This window comes from Puma concolor, chromosome E3 (assembly GCF_028749965.1).
Source record: "Puma concolor isolate L17-30 chromosome E3, mPumCon1.1.hap2, whole genome shotgun sequence".
NCBI lineage: Eukaryota > Metazoa > Chordata > Mammalia > Carnivora > Felidae > Puma > Puma concolor.
In genome coordinates, this window is record NC_141682.1 from 1,536,638 (window position 1) to 1,559,155 (window position 22,518).

A 22,518-nucleotide genomic window follows, 5' to 3' on the forward strand; every position below is an offset into this window, starting at 1 on the left:
GCCTGGGGCAATGATGCTTCCAGCCCAGGGCATAGCTCACCTCCGCCCTAAAGGCCAAGGTCACAGATCTCGAGCTTTGGAGATCGTGCGTGGGGCCCGCGCCTGAGTGAACCTGGCACAGACCCGCTCTGTGCCCGGCTCCTGTCCCTCGAGCCGGGCCAGGAAGCAGCTTAAATGCCCATCTCTGAGGGTCCAGGCCAGCCCAGGGAGGGTCAGCGCCTGCTCAAGGCCACAGACACGTCCACGCTGGCGCAGAACTGGATGCCGGCCACGACCTCCAGGCCGCCCGGGAGCCCGTGGCGCACAGGAGAGGGAGCCAGGCCACGTGGTCAGTTTCTTTATTGAGACGGCTCAGACCCCACAGACAGGGTGGTCCAGGTCCCCACCCCCCGGTGCCGGCCCTGTCCGGGTCAAGGGCGAGGGTCCTGCGTCCCCGCCAGGCAGCTCACTCAGGGGTTTTGCTTCTGCCCTTCAGGGACCAGATCCTGGACAAGCGGAACTTGGGGTTCTTCTTCTGGTCCCCGCTGCTTCTGTGGAGGTCTGGGGTGGGGGGGACGGACACTGAGGACACTGCCCCTGCCGAGAACGCCCTTCCCTCCCACCCACCAGGGCCCTCCCCGGGCCCCCAGAGCCTGTAGGAAGCCAGGCCCTCCGCCCTCCCTCGTGGGAACCACCTACGCGCCGCCAGCCTTTAGAGCCCCCGCTGGCACCGGCCACGCCCCTCGCCCCCGACCACAGGATCAGGAGCTGCCGGTTGGGGCTCCTCCGAGCAACGGGAAGCTTGCTCCCTTGGGGTGAGCCTTTCTGTCCTCAGGCTGCATCTGCCACATGGGGCCTGGCACCCACCCCACGGGAGGCCCGGCCCCGACCGCTCCCACAGTTACCCAGATTCTGGATCATGTTCTGAAGCACCTCGTCCTCCTCTCGCTCTCTGAAACGGGGGCGGTGTGGCAGTGAGGGCGCCGGGCCTCTGTCGGACTCACGCCCGAGCCTTGAGCCCACCTGACACCTGCATCAGCTGCTCTCCCCGCCCCCTTGGCCGACCCTGTCTGGGTCCAGACCCTCGTCCGTGCCATGGGGACAGAAGGGCCCTAGGAGGACCTGGGGGCAAGCTCACAGAGGGACGCGTCTAAGAACCTTGGCCACTGACTCCGCGTGGCCTCGGCAGGCCCCTCATTTACACATGGGGACAGAAACGCCCCGTCGGGGTGGTCACGACGCTGGCGGCCCAGTGCAGCACCAGGAGATACAGGTGGCTGTGTGTATTTAGTAAAAAAAAAAAAGTGTAAATTTCTCTCCTCTGTTGCACGGGTCACACTGCAAGTGCCCAGTAGCCACCTGTGGCTGCCACGGTGAGCCAGTCGCGGTATAGAATGTTTCCGTCCTTGCGCAACTCCGTCAGCAGGCGCTGACCCCCGAGGGTCAGGGAACACGGGGCTCGAGGGCTTTGTCGGGGAGAACCTCTGAGTCAGGCTGCCTAGGCTGGGTCTGCCTTTGGGCGCAGTGCCCCCGCCTGCAGGACGCACACGGCGGGGGTCTTGTACCTCCCTGCCGATGGGGCGGGGGAGAGGTTCTGAGCATGAGGTGGCCAGTCCAGACCTGGCACGGAGGAGCCAGGGTTCTAGCGCCCCATCACCTGGGCCCCAAGACCCCGCCCTCACCTGAGCCGGTCCTCCTCCAGGACGTCCACAATGCTGCTGCGGTCATCCACCGTATTCACGTACTGGTTTAGCAGATCCTGCTCCCGCTGCCGGTCCTGGGATGACTTCAGACTCTCTGCAGGGACAGCCTGCCTTCAGCGGCAGCCCTGCTGTCCCAACCCGCTCAGGGACACACCGTCCCCACTCCTCAGGGTCAGGCTCCTCCACTGGAGGTGGGGGGAGGGTCTTGGGAGCAACTGGACAGAGCCTGCGCTTCTGCAGTGAACTCCTAGCAATGCTGGATGGATGGACGGATGGGTGGACGGGTGGACGGGTGGACGAGTGGAGGGATGAGTGGAAGAACGACCAGATCAGAGACCTGGCGCTGCTTGCCCCATCCCACGGCAAGGAAAGGCAGAGTCGGGACCGCCAGGACCCGGGCCCCTGCCCCAGGCCCTCCGCCACGCCATCCACAAACCCGACAGGCCACGCTAGTCTGGGCTGTGTGCGCCTACATATTAGCTCATTTAGTCTCTGCGGCTGAGGGAGGTGGAGGCCAGCGTCCCCACTTTGCAAGCACAGAGGGGTCGAGTGCCCCGGCCAAGGACACACAGCCAGGCGTGGGGGAGCACAGACTGGACCCCGGGCTCCAGAATGTGTGCCACAACCACAACCCACGAGCCTCCCCAAGGGGTGGCCACCCAGGCAGCCCGCTGGAGGGGCCTGGGAATGCCACATCCGTGCCCGCGGCCAGGACCGAGCGCCACCCCTGGCGGGCCGGGCTCCTGGTGGTGGGTGGGACGTACCGGGCTTGGCCATCAGCCGACGGAGCTCCCCCTCCAGGTCCAGCTGCTGCTCTGCCAGGCGCTGGTCCTTGGCCCTGCCGAGGGGACACAGGCGTGAGGCCCGCCCCGCCTGGCCGGCCGCCCCCTGGCCTGAGCCCAGCCTGCACCCAGAGGCGGCGGCCGCGTCGGGGAGGGCCCTTCGGGCAAAGACCCCTCACTTGTACATCAGCTCCGACTCCTGCCTCAGCAGCAGCTGCTTCTCGTGAATGAGCTGGAACCAGTCGACCATGAGCGCGTCCTCCGAGGCATCTGGGGAGGGGGGCCGGGACGGGTCAGGCCGGGCACGCGGGAGGGGGCTGGCCCGGCCCGGGGCGGCGTGCACGTGGCTCACCCCCCTCGGCCGCGCGCAGACGCTTCTCCAGCTCCACGCCCCTGAGCTCCAGGGCGTCCAGCTGCCTGGCGATGTTCTGCATCTGTCTCTGGATCTCCTCGGGCACGTAGTCAGGGTGCAGCTGGGGACAGAGGGGTGCTGAGGGGCGGTCGGGGAGGCCGGGCCGTGCACCTTGCCCACCTGCACCCTGGCCCACTCACCTTGCTGGCGCTGGTCACTGCCTTGCCACGTAGGGTGGGGGTGCCGGCCGAGCTCACGGGCCTCCCTGGAGATGGCAAGACAAGGACAAGTCTCCCTCCTGGACCTGGGGGCGCCGGGCCCAACGCGACCCGGATCCCGCCTGCCCGGGATGCCCCCCGCCCCACCCAGCAGGCCGTGAGAAGTGCACCGCGCCCGACCCCGGCCCCCACCCACCCCCGGGTCAGCAGCCGGACACCCCATCCGGCGAGCTGCCGAGAGCGAACGCCCCATCATCGCCAGGCCAGTCGGGTGCCGGGAGGAGCCGGGGCCTCTGTCCGGTGGGCGCTGGCAGGGAAGCACTGGGGGCTGGGTCCCGGGTCCCGTAGGCTCCCGGCCGCCCCTCCCGCCCGCATTGCTCAGAGCTGCAGGCATGCCCCAGGCTGCTGCCTTCCCTCCGTCCTGGGCCCCGTGGGCTCGTCACCCTGCAAACCCCACCAGACGCTCCCTCCTCAGATGAGCCCCTTCCTCTGCATGCCAGACAGCATGGGGGCCGGTGTCTCGGGGCTGACCTGGTGCGTCCTGAGCAGGGGGCTTCTCTTTCTCCTTCTTCCAGCTCCCGGCTGCGGCTTCCTGCTCCCGGGGCTCGGGACAAAGCCAGTCTCCAGAAACGTCCAGACTGGCAGGGACAGCCAGCTTCCTGCGGTGGGTCGGGGTCGGGGCCGGGGACAGGGAGGGGGATGCGGCTGCCCGAGGGCAGGGGACAGGGTCACTTGTCGAGCCAGCAGGTTCGTCGCCCTCCCCCCTACCGCTTCCCCAACCCGGGGCCCCATAGGCCAACATGGGGTCAGTCCTCACAGCCCCGTGCCCACGTCCACACAGGGAGGGAGGTCTGTACCCTCGACAGCACAGGGGCAGATGAGCCCAGGGGGCTGGAGACCCGCTCCAGGTCACGCAGGAAGAGGTGTGGGGGCTGGATGTGGATCCGGGGGCAGCTGAGCGTGCGGGAACAGCCACGCTTACACGTGTGCAAGCGTAAATGCACGCATAGGCCGCCACCCCAACACCAGCTCCTCGGGCACCCCGGGGCCGGGTTCCCGCCCAGTATTACCTGAGAGGCCGGGCCCAGGGCTCGCTGCGCCCCGTGTCCTCTCAGGCCCAAGAGGGGCCGGGGGGGTGTGGACGTGCCCCGCGGAGCTCCCAGGGACCTTCCCGGGTGCCTCGCCCGCCCTAGGCTCTCCCAGGATCCGTGGCTCCTTCGACTCCGGACCCCTAGACAGAGGGCAGGGGGTCAGCCAAGGAGGGCACGGGCCGTCCCCCAAACCCCCACGCTGGAGGCCAGAATGGAGCCCACGGCGCAGCTCCAGGCACAGGCACCCGACCGGCTGTGAACCCCCAGAACACAGGTGCGTGTTCACACACGCACCCAGCTCTGTGGGTGGGAGCACGTGCTCAGCTGATGCGCCCCGGGACCCAGACACCCGCCCTGGGGCAGGTCCCCAAGTGTGCTGTCTGCCCTTGGGCATCGTACTACGCGGGGGGCGACCACCCTGCACGGTGAGCCTGGACCAGCGCGTCCAGCCCCCCGGGGTGGGCGCGTGTGACGGTCTGGCCAGGGTACCTGTGGCCTCATTCAAGGAAGGTTGTGGCAGCCTCTCCCTTCCCCGTCCTAACCGAGCCCCTTCCCCGCTCCGGGCTCAGGCCTGGTGGGCACCCACCAGCCCATGGCTGTCATCCCCCTGCCCACCCTCCCAACCTTCCAGCTACATGAAGGGAATGCAGGCCGGTGTGACGGCCCCCTCCTTGCTCGGGCTGCTGTGAACTGGCTTCTGCTACGGGAGAGAGGTCCGGGCGGCTGTGCACAGACCCCTCCCACGGGTGCCTCAGTCGGTCCATGTGCCGTCATTTACCTGCAGGCGTCTGCTGACGTGTGCCAGGCCCGGTGCTAGCCCTGGGCCACAGGCCGCCGCTCAGGCCCCACCCACCCCTCACCTCTCAGCAGGGTTTTTCTTCTCCACAGGCTTCAGGCGGGCCCTCCATCCTGCCGGCCCGTCCTCCTGGCCTTCCTGGGGGCTGGCACTGGGGCCTAGGTGAGGGCAGGGACACAGGTCATGGGCGGGGGGGGAGGGGTGTTCCGGGCAAGGGGGGTCTGCTGGGAAAAGCTGGATCTCCCCGCCTCCACCTGCCTGCAGCCGTCCCCTCTCAGGTGGACACAGAGCAGCCCGGCCCACGGGAAGGGGTCCGGCTGGGAATCGGGCTCAGGACTTCAAGCCTGACCACCTGTGCTGTGTGTGCTCAGGGGACTCGCTCCCCTCTCTGAGCCTCAACTTCCCCTGCTTCCAAATGGGTGAGGATGTGGCCAGGTGAAGCCCGCGGATGCCGAGTGAGCTGTGCGTCTGCCGGACGTGTGGCTAGGCCGTGACAGCCCGTCGGCAGGCCCCCTTGGCTCAGAACGGAGTGGCTTTCATGACGGGGGCTCAGCCAAAGGAGCGAGCTCGGCAAAACCCTCTGCGTGGGGTACTCTCTGAGCCCGGCTCACTGCTCAGCACTAAGAGACGTCCAGGCGCCCGGAAGAGAGCCAGCTCCGTAGTTCCACAGAAAAGCGTGAGGAGCAGCCCAGGAAAGTGAGGCCATGAAACGAGATGCGGTCCGAGGGGGCTCCGGGCTCCAGGCGGGGCCCCGTGTCCAGGGGGCTTTGGGACCCTCAGAGCACAGGGCACCATCATCGGAACAGTGCAGGAAGGACAGACATGCTCGGGAACCGTGGATGTAGAGCCTCGTGGGAGGCGGTGACCCCGTGGCCGGGGCAGAGCAGGAGCACGGTAGCTGCCTGCCCGCCTACACCGTCACTGGGGACACGGTGCTGACGGGCTGGGACGGCGGGGTGCGTGAGCGGTGGCCGTCTGGCCGCGCCACACCGAGGGGCGTCTGCCACCGCTAACTTGGAGTGAGGCGGACCCGGGAGAGAGCGAGGGCCGGCGGGTGCTGTGGAGCAGCGTGAGTGACGGGGACGCGGAGCGGGAGCCTGGGAGCCAGGCCGGAAGCCGGCAGATGTCCGGGGAGCGCAGAGGCAGACCCGGGCTCCCCCACCCCACCCCGCATCGGGGGGAGCTCTTACCCTTTGCCAGTGGGACCTCCGGCTTCAGCCTGGAGCCAGCACCCGCCTTGCCAGCCCCCGAGGATACGGGCGAGCTCTGGGGTGGCGGGGAAGCCTGCGAGGTGGTGCCTCTGCTTAGGGGGGCTGGTGGCTCAGTCCTCGCAGGGGGATTAAGGGCTTGGGGAGATGCCAGCGGTGACAGCTTGGCCGCTGGACTTGCTCGTGGCCCTTCCGTTCTGGTGTAGGGTTTCAGAGCAGGGGAGGTGACTGGGGAGGGCCTACAGGTGAGAGAGGAGGCATCAGGCACAGGTGGATCCAGGAGCCCTTCCAACCATGCCCCCCAGGCAGAAGCCCCTCAGCCTCCCCTGGCAGCTGGTTCCTAATGCCCCCCCTCCTGAGGGAGATAGCCCCTCCGAGGGACAGGCCAAGGGTACCCACTTCTGACACAGCTGTATAGCGGCACCTGATTTTACCTTCCTGCTTAATTTCGGCATCAGCTGAGATTAAAATGCCCCAAAACACACCCCTCATGGGGCGTGGGATAGCCCCCCAGCCCCCCCCCCTTACATCTACCTGCCTAGAGGCACCTGGGACTCACTGTGGGCGCCCTGCCCAGAGCCGTGGACCAGCCGGGCCTGCCTAGCCCCACCCTCAGCAACACGCTCGAGGCCTCCACGGACGGGGCTGCCTGTCACTGGGCCACCCTGCATCCCCTGGGGCACACCTGCGTGCAGGGCGGCAAGCTGGGCGCCTCCTCCAGCCAGGGCAGCTGCTCTGTGCCCTGTTCTCCCTCTGAAGCCACTTTCTCTCCCCCCTGCTCTCTGGGCCCAGGGCAGCCAGGAGGAGCAGACACCCAGCCAGGGGTCCCCCACGCAGAGCCCTCACACGGCCAAGCAGCCTTGGCCCCCAGGTGCCCGGACATCCCCCGGCCTGCAGCAGGGGGGCAGACTCACCCTCCCTGGGCACCCCCAGCTGATCCAGAGGGGCCAGAATGCTCCCCCCAAAACAAGGGGCAGCACAAGGCGGCGGGCACAGCGGCAGCAGCCAGCCTGGCACGCGATCCCCTCACTCACTAGGCCACTGTCGTGTGGTGAGTGGCGTCGCCCCCCAAATTCAGGTCTACTCGGAAGGCCAGAGTGTGGCCTCATTTGGAAATAGAACCTTTGCAGATGGAATCAAGTTTAGATGAGGTCATCCTGGATTAGAGTGGGGGTGTCCTCATAAGAGACAGAGAAGTAGAAGACAGACACAGAGGGAAGAAGGCCAGGTGACCCTGGAGGCCAGGAGGGAGCGTGTGGCCACAGGCCGGGAACTGGGGCCACCGGGAGCTGGAAGAGGCGGCAGGACCCCCCCCCTCCCCCGCCGGCCCTCGCGGGGAACGCCCACCTGGAGTTCAGCCTTCGGGCCTCAGGAACTGGGAGAGAACAGTTTTGTGTCGCTTTAGCCCCCAGCGTGTGGTGTGTGTCCCAGCAGCCTCAGGAAACTACCACAGGGACCGTCTGACCCGTCAGAGCCTGCTGCGTCCGGCGTGCGACACGGGCGGGAGGGCCGAGCTCCGCCAAGGCCAGACTCGACACTGGGACCACTCACGGCCTCTGGCTCCCCATCGGGGGTCCTCAGGTGGGGCTCAGGATGTGCCAGGTGGCGGCCCCCAAGAGTGTGTCTGGCACGCCCCCCTCCTGCCGACCACCGGGCACTTTGGGCCCCATCTCATTTTCCCCATTCCCCAGCTGAGGAAACTGAGGCCGGGGAACACAGCCCCACGGTCAGTCCTACAGCCAGGCCAGGCCTGGAACCCTCCTTGGCTGCCCCCGCCCCTGCCGCCACCCACCTGCCAGGCTCCTGAGCGCCGGTGTCCCTGAGCCCCGGCAGGGTCTTCTGCAGGAAGCTCAGTGCCTGTTCCCTGCCGCCGTCCCCAGAAGGCACATCCGCGGGAGCTGGGGCCCTGCCAGCTGGGCTGGAGGCAGCTGCGGGCGTCTGGAAGAAACTCTCCCGGGCCTGCTGTGTCCTGGAGGCCGATGGGGTCCAGTCTGGGGTGTCTGCCGGGACCGGAGACACTGGGCCCAACCTGAGCTTGGTCCGGGGGGCTGCCCCTTGGGGGGTCACCCGGCCTTGCGGCGTGGCTGGGCGAGAGTCTGGGGCACTTGGGGTCGCGGCAGGGTGGGGGCCGACTGCTGCCCTGTCCTGTCCCAGCGACGACCACCCTCTCGGGGAACTGTTGGCCACGGGCACGTTGGCTTTGCCACCCGGCGGGCCCACCGAGGACCCGGCTGGGCTCCCCGCGTGGACGTGGGAGGAGGCGGTGGCCCGAGGCTCAGTCGTAGTGGGGGCGACACCTTTGGGAGTTGAGTTGCCCACCACAGGCTCCCAGGCCGCTGGCCTGGCCTTTGTCCCCGTGTCTCTGTGCCCATTTGCTTCTTGGGCCTTCCATGGGGCTCTGGGCGGCTTGGAGTCCGAGGGGACAGCCCTGGGCTGTCGGGGGGCCAAGCGTGGCAACGTGGGGCTTGCAGAGGTGGCTTCGGGGTGGTGGCTGGAACACACGAAGACGCCGGGCTCGGCGGTGGCCCTGTAGGCCCCCGAGTGCAGCGTGTTGGAGCACTGCTTACACCTGGTGCAGGGCAGAGGAGGACCCGTGAGCAGGCTCCGGGCCGACGTGCACTTCTCCATCACACGCTCTGCCGGGAGCGCACGCTCGTGGAGCCCGGCGTCTGCTCATCCAGCAGACAGCCCTCCTCACGCACAGTGACCATTCTGAGTCACAGACCCCGCGAGGATCCTGCTGGGGGCTCAGATACCCAGGAAGCATCTGTGCTTGTCAGCACACACGCACACAGGGGCTCACAAACGTGCGCGTGTACACACGTGCACGTGCACAGGCCCTACCTGAAGCAGTTCCGGTGGTAGAGCCTCCCGTCGGCCAGGTGTCGTTGCACGAGGTGCACGTGTTTGCCACAGACCCCACAGGTGCTGCTGATGGAGCTGCCCGCCGAGGCCTGGCCCTTGGGGGGCGGGGGGTGGAGGGGGCAGCTGACACGTCTGAGCCCCCAGCCCAGGCCAGCGTAGGTCGCGTGCCCCGGCCCTCCCTCCCGACAGCTGCCTCATCCGCGGCAAGAAGATCCCGCTGCTTGGACCAGAGGGCTGAGGCCCCAAGGATAGCTGCCTGCCAGGCGCAGCCAGGATGGCCCATGCCCAGGCCGGCTGGACTCCCAAGTGCAGGGTCTGCAGCCCGGCCCAAGGAGAAGGGCTATAGGGACCTGACCTCGAGGGTCTGGGGGAACAGGAGACAGATTCGGGCCCTCCTGCTGCTCCGTCCCACCCCCTCCCCCCCCCCCCCCTCCCCCCAGCAATCTTAAGGCTGGGGCCGCCGGCTGCTCCAGTCCCTGGGACAGCAGGGGGCGCCCAACCACAGCATGTCACTCGTCCTCTGTCCCCACCTCTGAAAGTGGGGGCACCCTAAAGCGCTGGACAGGCAGGAAGGACACACCCAGGGCTCTTTCCTGACCCACCCGGGAGGCCAGAAACGGCTTAGGAACCAGAAAGTTCTGGGTTCAAGGTTCTAGCCCTGCTCAGAGCAGACCTAGACCTTCCTGGGCCTCAGTTTACCTATCTGTACAACGGGGATCATATCCCGACCACACAGGGTTGAAGGAGCTCGTGGAGTCACTCCCGGTGGGTTCCTGATAAACAGCAGTTAAGGCCGTGCCAGGGACCCAAGGGTCCCCCATCCCAGGTGCCCAGGGTGTAGAGGCCACACTCAGTCCCAAGAGCCAGAAGGAAGGCAGGGCCGGGTGCTTACAGTCTTCCGCAGGGGGCCCTCTGAGCTCCCATCCTTCCACTGGGCGGCGGGCTTTGTGCTGGCTGGAGACAGTGGCCGGCCCTGGGCTGGGGTGGGTGAGGGTCTGGCCAGCTGGGGCAGGGCCTTCTTCCCAGACGGTTCCTCGTCAGAGCCCGACGGGGGCCGCTTGATACCGGCCATGCCCCCAACTGGCACCAGACACAGAGGGTCAGGCTCTGAAGTCATCTGGGCCCACCCCTGCTCTGGGTGCCCTGCAGATGCCAGTGCCCAACACGGGGCCCAGAGCCGGGGGTGTCGGGAGGGGCAGCTCCTGCTGTTCTGGGGGCCTGGGAGGGGCAGCCCCAGCAACCCCAAGTGCACATTCCCAGCAGGGGCCTGGCCTCACCCGTGGCCCTCCCTCTGGCTCTGAGAGCCCTGATCTGGGTCGGGAGAAATGGGACTTTTCTGTTTCTCCACAAAGTGGAAATATCAAGGCGGGGCTGGTCCTGTGCCCAGAGTTGTTCCGGGGATTTCTAAGGCTGGATGAGGAATGTGGGGGGAGGGGAGGGGCTGAGCTTCAGGGTGCATAAAGCAGCCAGAATCAAGTCCCTTGGGCCCGGCCCCGACCCTGCCCGGAGGACCCACCCGGCCAGGGTTAGCTTGGTGTCTGTAAGGCCAAATGTGGGGGGTTGGGGGGGGGGGCGGTGAGGGCCTCTGGAGTCAGGCCCGGGAGCCCACCCTGGGGTCCGCCAAGCCGCCTGAGGCAAGATTTGTGGGCATAGGCTCCAGGGGTGCAGATGGGCAAACCGAGGCCCAGAGGGGAAGGACAGGCAGGATCTGGGTTCATGCGTTCAGCGGGCAAGTGGGTGTGGGGCCGGGGACACGTGGACCCTTGCTCAACCCTTGCAGCAGCGCAATGGGGGGCCGTGCTCCCCTGAGGGGAAGCATGGGGATCATGGGGGGCTCCACATGTGCGGCACCAGAGGGGTGCCAGAACAGACTGGCTTCCCGCTTCCCGCCCCTGCCGGGCAATGCTGGGGGCCGGTGCTGAGCTGGCAGAGGAGGCCTCCAGCCCCGACTCACTAGGGGAGCGTCCATGGAAGTAGTTGTAGTACTGTGACACGTAGGTCAGGATGCTCAGCCGGTCGGGCACCTTCAGGGCCACCATGTCCTCAGCGTCCAGCAGGGCCGGGATGCCCAACTGCTCCTCGGCCACACGGAAGGCCTTGGGTGGGAGTCGGAGTAGTCAGCACGGGTGGGCTGGGAGACATCCCCCCCTCCCTCTCAGCCAGGCCACCAAGCTCCTCCCGGAAGGAGATCAGAAACCCCGTCAGGCCCAGAAAGCTCTGGGTTCAAAGTTCAAGGTCTGCTCAGACACGACCTCCCTGAGCCTCAGTTTACCGGTCTGTACAATGGGGATCACAGTGCGACCACACAGGACTGAAGTTGCTGGGGAGTGGGTCTCAGCCTTGGCCAGCCTGGCATCTCCTGCCTGTAGACGCCCATCCCTCACCTGACAACCCTCAAGTCCCCATCTGGACCCTTCCCCTAAACTGCTGTGACGCCCTTGCAAAGTCTGAGGGTGACACCTGGGTCTTTAGGTGTCCGAAACGGGGCTCCTGAGCCCTCCCAGACCTAAGCCCGCCCAGCGGTGATGTCCCTCCACACTCAGGTCAAAGACCTCCAATCTCCTTGGACTCCCCTTCAAAATACACCCCAAATCTGACTCCTCCTGCTGCCACTATAGTCTTCTCACCACCCACCCCACTGTCAACATAGACCCTGCAGACCCCGAGCGCAGCCAGCACAGCAGCCCCCAGGGAGGAAGCCAAGTGCTTCCCTTGCCCTGCTCCGGCCACACCCCCACTCTGTTCGGGCCACACCCCCGCTCGGCTCGGGCCACGCCCTCAGTCTTCCAGCCACACCCCCACTCTTCCCCCCACCCCCCCCACCCCCCCCACCCCCCCCCCCGCTCCGGCCCCACCCCCTCCTCCCGCTCCGGTTACGCCCTCACCGTCCTGGGCACGCCCTCACTCCATTCCAGCCACACACCCCACTATGTTCCGGTCACGTCCCCACTCCGTTCTGGCCACACCCCTCTCCTCTGGCCACGCCCCACACTTCTGGTCTCGCTCCCTCCGTTCCAGCCACACCCCCATCTGTTCCGGTCACGCCCCCATTCTGGCCGCGCCCCCAGGCCCCCCTCCTTACTCCTCCTAGCCAGGTGCCCTCCTGCCTAGTGCCCTGGCCCCTGGCAGTACCCCCACCAGGCCGCCCCTCCTCCAAGAGTCCACAGGGCCCCACTGTCACTGCAGAGGCCTGCCCTGCCCCGCTCATGAAGACCACCGCGGCATACACCTCCACTCCGTTGTCCCCACGTGTTCACTCCCCCACACGCGCGCTAGTGCCCCAGCACAACTTTCTGTGAGGATGGACCAGCTCTATTTCAAGCTGTCCAATGGGAGGGAATGTTTGAAGTGTGGACAGTGCTGCCGAGAAATTAAAGTTGTCATCTTATTTCTTCTTAATTAAGTTACACTTAAATTGAAATCGTCCACCAGCGAGCAGGGACCTCATGGGACACGCAGCTTTGACCTGCAGAGCTCCGTCCGTCACCCCCGCTGGAAAGTCAGCTCTGGACCCGCGGCCGCAGGGCGTGCGTCTGCCTGCCCCTCTGGGCGTCAGCCCATCGAGATAATGGGGCTAATTCTGCAGCAAAGAAACTGAGGCGAGGACAGGGCAGGGCCTGGCCAGCCAGCAGAGAGCGGCCACAGGCAGTGTGCTTGAGACCCTGGCGGCCAGTCTGACAGCCCAGCTCAGGGCGGTTGGTCCCCCCAGGGTGGGGAAGGGCCAAGCCAAGGGCCCCATCCTCCCAGAGCCACATCTGGACCCCGCTCAGCTACTCGCAACCCCTTCCTTCCCCGGCAGGAAAAAGGGGGCCGGGAGGGCCTGGGCATCAGACTGGAGGCTATTTCTGAGGTTGGGGTCACCCGGCTCAGGACCGGCTGCGGAACTCGGCAGCGCGCCTCCGGTCTCCATGTGCTCATCTGCCCTGGCAGCAACTACTACAGCTGTTCCCAGAGGAGCCCGAGGGTGGTCCACGGGACCTGGGTGCCGGCACAGGGCAGGCCCACCAAGCCAGCTTTGAGTCAGGAACAGGGGGCACTCACCAGTTTGTTGTTCTCATAAATGTTTTCCTTCCTGAGAGCATCAAAGTTTCTGGAAGACAAAAATACAGGTGTCCAAAGCAGTTCAGAGGTGATCCTGCTGAAATAGGGAAACCGAGGCCAGGAGTGGCAGCTGGGAAGGAGTGAGGTCACACAGCAGCCACGAATGGGCTCACTGGCCCAGCCTGGATAGTGGGCCTTCCTGGAGAGGCCAAGAGCAAAGGCAACATTCAGACACTCAGGCAAGCCCTGCACCAGGGCCAGGCTGGCCCGGGACTCGGTGCCCACACCCACACGGGCACATCTCAGCCCACTGCACCCCTGCAGGGTCGCTCAGAGCAGAAAACACAGCCAGGCCCAGCAGGGGCTCAGCCAGATGCAGGCTGATGTTTCCGGGAGGGCCGTTCAGATACCCATCTGTCTGTCCTCTCTGCCGTCTGTGGGGTCCTCAATGGCTGTTCTGCCCCTTCAGTGTGCACTGGATTGTTCGGGAAGCCCTGTGGTGTGGGGAAGGGCTCGGGCTGAAATCTGCGTCCCAACTCAGCCAGGCTTCACCGTCGGACCCTGGGGGAGCCCTCTCCTCTCTCTGGCCACGGTGCCCATCTGAGAGGGGGACAGCAGCTTCTGACCGCAGGCTGGGGGGGCCCGGCTGCAGCGGGTCCCAACAGAGCAGGGCCAGGGCCCCGGGCCACGTGGCAGGGACGGGACGGGGCTGCCGTTGGCCCACCTCCCTCCTAGGAGGACCCCCCCTGCCGGCCTCCAGCCCCACGTCCATCACCCTGGCTGGCTTTGGGGAAACCTCACTGTTTCCGCTTGGACCACCTCCCAGGTAACGTGTTCCAGATGCTAAGACCACCCCGTGAGCACAGAGCGTGCTTTTGTGCAAGGACAAGATGGCGGGCATCTCTATCTCCAGATAGACATGGCCAGAGGGGGCGGGCATGGCAGCCTCCTGCTTCATCATCGAGGCCACATGAGCACTTCACCCTGGGTCTGTCCCACCAGTGTCCATGGCGCGTGGAGTGGCCCGTCTCCATGCATCGCCCCAAGGAGTTCTTGGCAGGCCCCGGCCTCCAATCTCAGTGGCTTCCCTCCCTCCCCCACCCCATCCCTTTGAAAGCTCAATCTCTTTTCCAGACCTGCCCCGGGTCACTGACCCAAACGGCCATGTCTCAGCAAGATGCCCCTGTGGCAGGAGGGCAGGGTCACAAGCTCTGTTTTGTCTCCAAACATGCAGGAGAAGGAGGTCCCCTGCCCCCTGCATCTGCCTTGGGGAGGGGGCTGCAGTGGCTGCATCCGGCAGATGTCGTGGGGGCCCTCTGTTCCCCCGGACCCTGAGGGAGCATCTCAGCGCTCCAGGCAGGTCCCGGTGCCCACAATAGTGGTGCCAGCCCCCGCTGAGCAGGTCAAGGGGGTGCGGGTCTGAAGCTGCAGAAAGAATTGCCTTCCCACTCAAGTTCAAGGGCCACCACCCTCAGGACCCTGTCCCAGCCGCTTCCCTGGGCCCTCAAGGCCTCCACAGTGGGGCTGGACCACCCTGGCCAGTCTCATGGCTTTCACACCCCTCCTGAACCAAGCTCTCTATGGAGGGTCCTGCCCTCCCAGCCTCCCAAGCTTGGCTCACGCTGTTCCGGGCGGCTGGAACACAGTTTCCCTGCCTGACACACCCCACCGGGGTCCCTCCCTGCGGGCACCCCGCAGGTCCCTGAGTGGACACTTCTCTGCCTCTGGCTGGCGGCCCCATGAGCTCACATCCCCCGCAGCATGGGGTTCAGCCGGCATCGCCTTTGTCCCTGAGGCTGCCTGGCCAGGAGCTCTGGGGCCGGCGCACTGGCAGAAATCTCTGGACTGAGCTGCCTTGCAAACCCCTTCAGAGAGAGCCAAGTAGAGACCACACCCATCCCTCTCAGGAAGCCCGGTGTGACCAGCTTTCCGCCATGGGGGGTGGGGGGGAGGACTCTTCTTGAGGAGGGCTGAACCGTGCCCCCCACCCAAAATGATCTGTTGGAGTCTTAATCTCCAGAACCTCAAAATGTGACCTTCTTTGGAAGCAGGGTCTTCTTTATAGACAGAATCCAGTTAAAATGAGGTCAGGAGGGTGGGCCCTATCCAAAATGGCTGGCGTCCTTATAAAAAGGGAAATCAGGACACAGACACGCACAAAGGGGAGACAATGGCCGTCCACAGCCAAGGGGGAGAGGCCTGGAGCCTCAGGAGGAGGCTGCCCTCGGGCACCTGACTCAGCCTCCTAGGGCAGGCCTGACAGACGGACAGCCCAGCTTTGGCCAACCCTCCGGAAGGCGGCCAATCTGTGTGCAAGGCCTTGTTGGACCAGCATGCACGAGCTTCGCCCTCGCTGGCCCTCGGCGAGGCGGCTGCGGCCCAGGGCACTCCCCAAGTTAGATCATGTTTTAGTCAAACTCCTGTAATTTGAATTCAGGTTCTTTCTGGTAAAACTCCAAGGTACCTGCATCCAGCTGGTGCACTATAAATGCTCTCTGATGAATGAGTTCTTCCAATGCTTGCCAAGCGAGGGGACTTTTGAGGCGTCTATTCTTTCAACGTGAGCCAGTGAACGCACCCATTGGGTCTATGTGGGCATCGTGTAAACGCTGACCTGTCGGCCGTGTGCCAGGTGCCAGCATGCGTCCAGCCCTGGCCTGGCCTGGTGTGGCCCAGAGAGCCTGAGGCACGGGCCCTCCCCTGGCCACGGCTGACCAACACTGTTGACCCACCACTGCTGAGACAGCCAGCCTCCTGCCTCCGGGCTTTTGGGGCTCTTGGGAATGTGTACCCCCTTCCAAATTCCTGGAGAGCTGACCTCACGCTGTTTATTTCCTGGAACAAAACGCAACCACGTGGGGGGTGGGCGCTGGGCTGGGAAGGTGCCTTTTCCAGGCACCCTCAGCACATCTGGAATTAATCCCAGTGGGAAGGGGAGCAGACAGGAAGAGGGGAGACACATCTCAGAGATGTGTCTGTCTCCACAGAGATGGAGAGGGACAGAGACAAGACAGAAGCCACACGGCAGTGGGGAGGGAGACGCCTAGCACAGACCTTGCGATAGAGTGCACAGCCCGGGGAGACATGGGACATGACGAGGTACCAAGGCCCCAGGGAGAAGGTCTGGGGTGGGTGCAGGGTCCAGGCCCCACCCTCCTTGCTCCTAGTGGGCAAGTCAGACACCTCAGTCTCACTGCCAGGCCGGAGCAAACCCTGACCCCCAACCTTGGCCCATCCGAGAGAGTCAGCCCTGGGGCTTCTGCGGTGGCCTGAGTGGGGCATCACAGGGTGCCCGCAGCCCCTGCTGTGTCCATTCTGGAGAGTCTGGCCGGAAGGCGGTGGCGGGGACCCGGGAAGCAGGCCCTCAGGCTGGGGAACAGAAGGCCTCTGTCCCCAGGAGGCTTCCTGCTGGCCAAGAGGCCGGCGTGGGAGGAGAGGCCAGCTCGGCCGCCTGGGCCCAGCCCACCCTCCGCTCCGGGCCAGGAAGAGAAACAGTGGTGTCTCCGAGCGTCTGCGTGGGGGGCCTCTCCTGACTCCGGGCTGCATGCGGTTCTCAGGGAGCCCTGCCATGGCCAAGGGGCAGAGCCCCCAGCCCCTGCTGTGCCCCAGCCCTGACACCTGACATCGGCCTCCCAGGCTGGAGGGACCTGGAGAAAGACCAGGTGCCCCTCCCCGTGGGCCTGAGGGTCTGGGAGGCCCAGCGAGTGTGCAGCAGGAACCCCCCCCCCCCCCACCGCCCCCACCGGCCTTGTTGACACACCGGCCTGGTCTGTCCGCTCCCCCTACAGACGGCCCAGGAGGAGGAGCCCACGGAAGCCCTGTGCCTGCTGCCCGGAAGGGCTCCTGCCCCTCCTCCCTGGCGGGAGCTGCCACCCCTGCCTCCTGCCTGTCCCCTGAAGCCCTCAGCCCCCTCTGGTCAGCCCAGAAAGGGCAGGAGCCCAGCCCTTACAGGTTTTCTGCCCCGAGGTGGGAAGGGGGCTGTTTGTCCTGGGCAGCTCCTGCGCTCACCTGCCTGCTGGGCAGAGGTCGGCATAGCCAGGGAAACAGACCCGAGGGCAGAGCAGCGGGCTCCCTTGAGGCCGATATGAGAGACCCCAGGGGCCCGGGCTGGTGCTGCCCGGATAACTCCCAGTGGGGCCTCGCTGGGTGGGCCCACCCCCCAACCCATGCTCGCCTCCTGGTGTCCCCGCGGGGCCACCGCAGGTCACACGTGCCTCCCGGACCAGGGCCGCACGATCTCATGGGCGGAGGCAGAAGCAGAAGCGGACTTAGCGTCAGGGCAGCACAATCGCCACCTGTCTGGCTGGGCGCCCGGCTCCTTCACAGCTGCTCCCGAGGAGGCAGCAGGGAGGAAGCAGCTTCTGTGCAGCAGGAAGGCTGGACATGAGGCGCAGGGAAGGACTTCCTGGTGGCAAAGTCAGCTGCCGCCCAGAGGGTCTCCGAAGGATGGGGAGCATGGGAGTGGGGGGGGTCGCCCTCAGTCCGGCCTTGGAGGCGACCCTAGGAGGGCGGCACCCGGCACCTCTTCTTTACTGCTACCCCCCTGCCTGCACCCCCGGCCTCCTCCCCTCCCTCCTGCACACAGGGACCTGCAGGGCCCCCACCTTGCCAGGACACCAGCCAAACTCTTACTGTATCTACAGAGTCCCAAGTGCAAGCCCTCAACCGTAATAGCTCGGTCTGTACCAACTATGTGCTCATACCCACCACACACCTGTCGTGCCAGGTACAGTTCCAGGCACTGAGGATAAGCGGTGAACAAAAAAGACATCCCACCCTTCTGGAACTAAAAGCCCGGTGGGGACAGACGGACATTAACCAAGGCAGCAGTAACTGAGATTACCAGACGCCCTCAATGCCACTCCCTGAGGCAGGGGCCAAGTCCACTGTATTCAGTCTGCAGTGCAGGGTACAGAGCAGAAACTCATTAACGGTTAAATGAACAGTTATATGACGCCTGCCTGTGCCAGCGTGGTACACACCCACGTGCACGAGCCTGTGCTCATGCTCAGGCAGTGCATGCTGGGACAGGCTCAAGTGCCCCGCGCGCGCGCGCACACACACACACACACACACACACACACACACACACGGGCGTCTGAACCAGCACTGCTAGAAGCAGACAGAAGCTCCAGGGGCTCCGAAAAGCCCCAACTCTCCAGCTAGACCCGTGATGTGGTCCCAAGGCTCCCGGCCAGCAGACGGGCGTACCTTACTTCCCTACAATTGCAGACTTGTGCGGACCTCCAGGCTGCCTGGGCTCAGTCCCCAGCCAGCCTCACCAGGGACCTGCCCGCACCCGGGGCGCGGGGGGAGGGGGGCTCGGCCTGTCCACCTCCTCTCCTGGTCCCATCCCCAGCCCACCTCCCCATCAAAGCTCAGCTTAGGGTGTTCACTGCCCAACGTCTTCTGCCTCCAGGCACATCCCTGGGCAGGGGGCACACACTGCTGCCCAAGTACCACATGGGGCGACTCCCCATGAAGCTCCACAAATGTCTTTCACAACCTTGGGCAGGAGGAGGAAATACGTGCAGGCCTCTTTCTCAAGACCAGCTTCCCGGTAGAGTGCCTGGGACTACAGGTTACAGCTGGGTGAGGGGGAGGAGCCCCAAGTGGCAGCCTTGGCTCTGCAGATGTGCTCTGAGACCTGAACAAGGGTGCCTCGTCTCTGGGTCTCAGTTTCCCTATCTGTACAGAGAGAGGCCTCACTGAGGAGCTGCCTCTGGCCCCTCGCAACCCTGAGACCTCCCTGGCAAACGCGCACCCCAAGCCACCCCTGGAACGAGCCACGACTTCTCAGAATGCTTTTAAACATTTGTTTCCAGGAGGCAGGTGGCTTTCTGAGGACAGCTCTGTCCCAGCAAGCCAGGTCCCAGCCGCCCAGCCGGAGCGTTTGCTGAGTGAATAACTGGTGGAGTGGGTCCCAGGTGGGGACAAGGTCCAGCAACAAGTGCCAGCCACCACTCCAAGACCCTCCCTGGGGAGTCGCCCTAGTCCTCTCCCCTGCCCACGTGCCTTGGTTCCGGGGGATGGGAGCTCAGCCCCCATCTCATACCCTGTCACCCTGGGGTGCCCCGGCAGGCCTGCCCGCAAGACCAGGGGAAGTCTGGGGCTTCCAGCTCTGCGTCGGCCCCTCCCCCACGGCGCCCCTGGGCTGCATTCCCAAAGGTGCCTGGACCTGCTGGGGCAGGGTCAAGGGCATAGCGCCCTTGAAGCTCCGACTAACCCACCCCCTGCTGTGGTGAGTGGTCCCTGGGGCCGCGGGGCTCTCAGGCGGCGCAGAAGGGTAGCCCCGCCGGCCCTTTCCCAGGGAGACGCGCGGGGAGGAGTGGCTGTGGCCGGAGCCCGGACGCCGGCCTGACTCACGGACTGACTAAGTCAGCGGGGGCGGCCGGCAGGGCTGGCTCCGGCCCAGCTCCGCTTGGTGGACGGGCGAACTGAGGCCACCGGGCGGGTCATGCCCGCAGGACCCCGCTCCGCGCGCCCTCCCCCACCCGCGCTCCCCGGCGCCAGCAGCCTGGGGCTCAGCTTCCCCGCCCGAGGTGCACTCACAGGAGGTCGGGCCGGTGGCGGTGCAGGATGGCGCAGAAGGCCAGGCCGTCGCGGAACGACGTGGTCATGTTGGTGATGCTCACGTCGCGGTAGCCCTCGCACTGCTGCCGGCACCACTGCTGCAGCGCCTTGATGGCGGCCATGCGGGCAGCGCGCGCGCCCCGGCGGCCGCGGGGCTCCAACCGCGCCTCCCGGAGCCGCGGACCGACGCCCGCGCCGACCGGCCGGACCGCCGACCTCGCCGCCGACCCCCGGCTCCGACCCGCCGCCCAAGCCCGGCCCCGGCCCCGGCCCCGGCCCCGAGCCTAGAGACGAAGAGGAGCCGCGGCCGCGCGGCCGGCGGGAGGGCAGCCCGAGCCAGCCCCCGGCAGGCCCCGCCCCCCGCCGGCCCCGCCCCCAGCCCCCTGCCCCGGCGAGACCCCGCCTCCAAGGGCCACGGCCCCGCCCCCTTCAGGCCGCGCCCCACCCAGTCCCGAGCGCAGACAACGGCCTCGAGCCGGCCACGCCCCCTCCAGGGCCCGCCCCGCGAGGTCCCGCCCCCGCCCGGAGCCACGCCCACCCGCCTTCCCGCTCGGGTCCCGGGGTCCTGGCCTCCAGGGCTCCCGGGCGGCGTCGGACTTTCTTTTCAACCCCACACACCCCCACCCCCCGCCGCCCGCCCTCGTGGAGAAGTGCAGGACAAAGCCCCTCTACAGACGGGGAAACTGAGGCTAATAAACGGTGGGGCGGTCGGGCCAGTCTTCGGCCCTGGGCACCCCAGGCCTCCCGGGAGGGTGCCCCCACCCCAGCGCGGGAGCTCCCCTCGCGTTTCTGGGCTTTCAGAGGACTTTTCCTCCTGGGTGCCCCTGCCGGCTGGGGTCCAGGCGACGCCCGGCCTCTCGGTTTACAGAGCGCAGCTGAGGCTGAGAAAGGGGCGCGTGCCCGCGAGGCCAGCTGGCGGGGGCGGGACGGGGCGGTCCGTCCCCAAGTCTGCCCCCTCGGGCCTGTCCACCGGGCTGTTCCGGGGCTCCACGCCCCTCGGAGGTCATGCTGGCCTGATGTTTCTGACTTTCCACTGGGTACCTCCTGTGGGGGGCCCAGTCACCTGGGCACATTCTCTGTGGAGCCCTGGCTGTGGCCTCGCAGATGGACAGCCGGAAACAGTGGGCAGCAGAAATGTGAGATGACCTCAGCCACCAGGCCCCAAGGCTTGTCCAGACAAGGCCTGCGGGAAGGAAGGTGTTTCCTCATGATTGGCCCCTGGCAGGGCTGCAGGGAGGCCGCTCTGTGCCCACTAGAAGGAGCAGAAACGGCTTCGGGGCCCGAGCCAGCACGTGGCGTTCCAGCTCTTTCCTGTGGCCCAGCCCGGAGGGGTGGACACCCAGCTGCCTAACAGTGTGAGTGAGACCTGTGGGGGGGGGGTGTGTGCAAGCAGGTGCTAGACAGGGAGCTCCCGGCCCTGGGCTCAAGGCGGACAGGACCCTGCCCTGCCCTGCCCCGCTGGGGCTTTCCCAGCAGGAGGACAAAGGACGATGTCCTGGCTGGTCCTGGAACCTAGAACGAACAGGGTTTTCCTGAGTCCGAGGGCAGCAGTTGGGAGAACTGGAAAAACCAGTGAGGAAGGGAAGGGCCGGCGGGGGCGGCAGGGGTCCGCGGGTGCAGGAGGGGCAGACAGGCCTGAGGCCCACCTCTCTCAGAAGGAAGTAAGGGGGGGGGGCGGGCAGAGGTCTGGTCTTCGGGAGTGTAAGCTGCACTCTTGCCTTGCCGGTCACCACGCAGCCTCCTCTGGGGACAGTGACTTGGGGAGCAGCACTTGTAGTGTCCCCATGAGCACATCATGTCCTTCCATTAGCCCTGCTCCCCTCCGGGACCCCCAAACCAGCACACCCCCTAGCCCACCCACTTCCTGCTGTCCCCCTCTGGCCACCATAGTCCACCCTTCCCCAGCAGCTGAGGGATCTTTCTAGAGAGCCAATTGGCCACGCGCTTTCCTGCTTGACCTGTGCAACACTTGGAATAAAGTCCAGGCCCCTTGTCACGCCTCCTGGCCCTTATCACCCCTGCCACTCCCTGACCTCACCCTCCCCACGCACCCCCCCTTCCCCTTCTGGCCTCAGAGCCTCTGACCTACTGGTCCCCTGAACTCAGCCACTCCTCCAGGACCCCAGACAGGCCCCACCCATGGCCAGCCACGCAGTCGTTGATGGCTCCTTCCTGCCGGTTCCTCAGGCCACAAGCCCGGGGTGCCCCTGTCAGCCTGTCCTCTCGATGCCCACACGCAGTCCAGCAGAAAACCGGCCAGAGCCACCACCTGGTATGAGCCAGGATTTCTACAGGAACCCTCTAACCGCGCCTCCGCGGCCGCTTTGCCACCTACAATCCATTCGCAACACAAAATCTGTAACAGCGGGGGTGAGGGTGTGCCACACCTGCCCAAAGCCCTCCTCTGCACCCCCACCTGACGCATGAGGAAAGCAGGGTCCTTATGACGGGCCATCCACCCCTCCCTCCAGTCGGTGTCTTTCCTACCTGTCCTCCTCCTACAACCACCCCTCAGACAGGCTCATGTTCCTGCCTCAGGACCTTTGCATTCACTCTTTTCTCTGCCTAGGCCGATTTTCTAGCCTCCCTTGCAGGTGCGGAGGGAGGGGGGCGTGTGACTGAGTTCTGGCTGATGGAGGTGGTATGTATCTAACCATCTTCCCTGCCTGCTGGCCGCACGCACGGGACACTGCAGGGCTAGGCTGACCAGGAACGGCTGTGTTGGTCTCTGGACGAGGGGGAGGTTAACGTGCACTGGGCTCAGTTGCTGGGACTTGGGGATGTTTGTCACAGCAGCTAGCTGGCGTTCCTCTTCCATTGCATGTAGGCAAGCAGAGGCAAAATTGCACCTGTGACGGCAGTCCAAGGGGACACGCAGTGCCACTCATTCGGTGGTAAAAGAAGGGCCCT

At 65.9% G+C, this 22,518-nt stretch overlaps 1 protein-coding gene across 3 annotated transcripts; it reads right to left on the reverse strand.

Annotated features, from left to right (window-relative positions):
* Positions 1-322: 322 nt before the first annotated feature.
* Positions 323-19,939, reverse strand: MICALL2 (MICAL like 2). Of its 3 annotated transcripts, XM_086692655.1 has the most exons (18): positions 19,588-19,715; positions 13,446-13,529; positions 13,036-13,084; positions 10,949-11,090; positions 9,887-10,074; positions 8,974-9,089; positions 7,922-8,698; positions 6,112-6,368; positions 4,986-5,079; positions 4,105-4,265; positions 3,566-3,739; positions 3,017-3,081; positions 2,817-2,937; positions 2,644-2,734; positions 2,447-2,520; positions 1,662-1,776; positions 885-931; positions 323-540 (listed from the first exon to the last, which is right to left on the reverse strand). In XM_086692655.1, the coding sequence occupies exons 4-18, from the start codon at positions 11,031-11,033 to the stop codon at positions 446-448; spliced, it is 2,460 nt and encodes an 819-aa protein (XP_086548781.1). In that variant the 5' UTR covers positions 11,034-11,090; positions 13,036-13,084; positions 13,446-13,529; positions 19,588-19,715; the 3' UTR covers positions 323-445. The 3 variants fall into 3 exon arrangements, with proteins under 3 accessions (XP_086548781.1, XP_086548782.1, XP_086548780.1); XM_086692656.1 differs by lacking the exon at positions 13,446-13,529 and having other exon boundaries at positions 7,922-8,098; positions 19,588-19,939; XM_086692654.1 differs by lacking the exon at positions 13,446-13,529 and having other exon boundaries at positions 19,588-19,939.
* Positions 19,940-22,518: the final 2,579 nt, after the last annotated feature.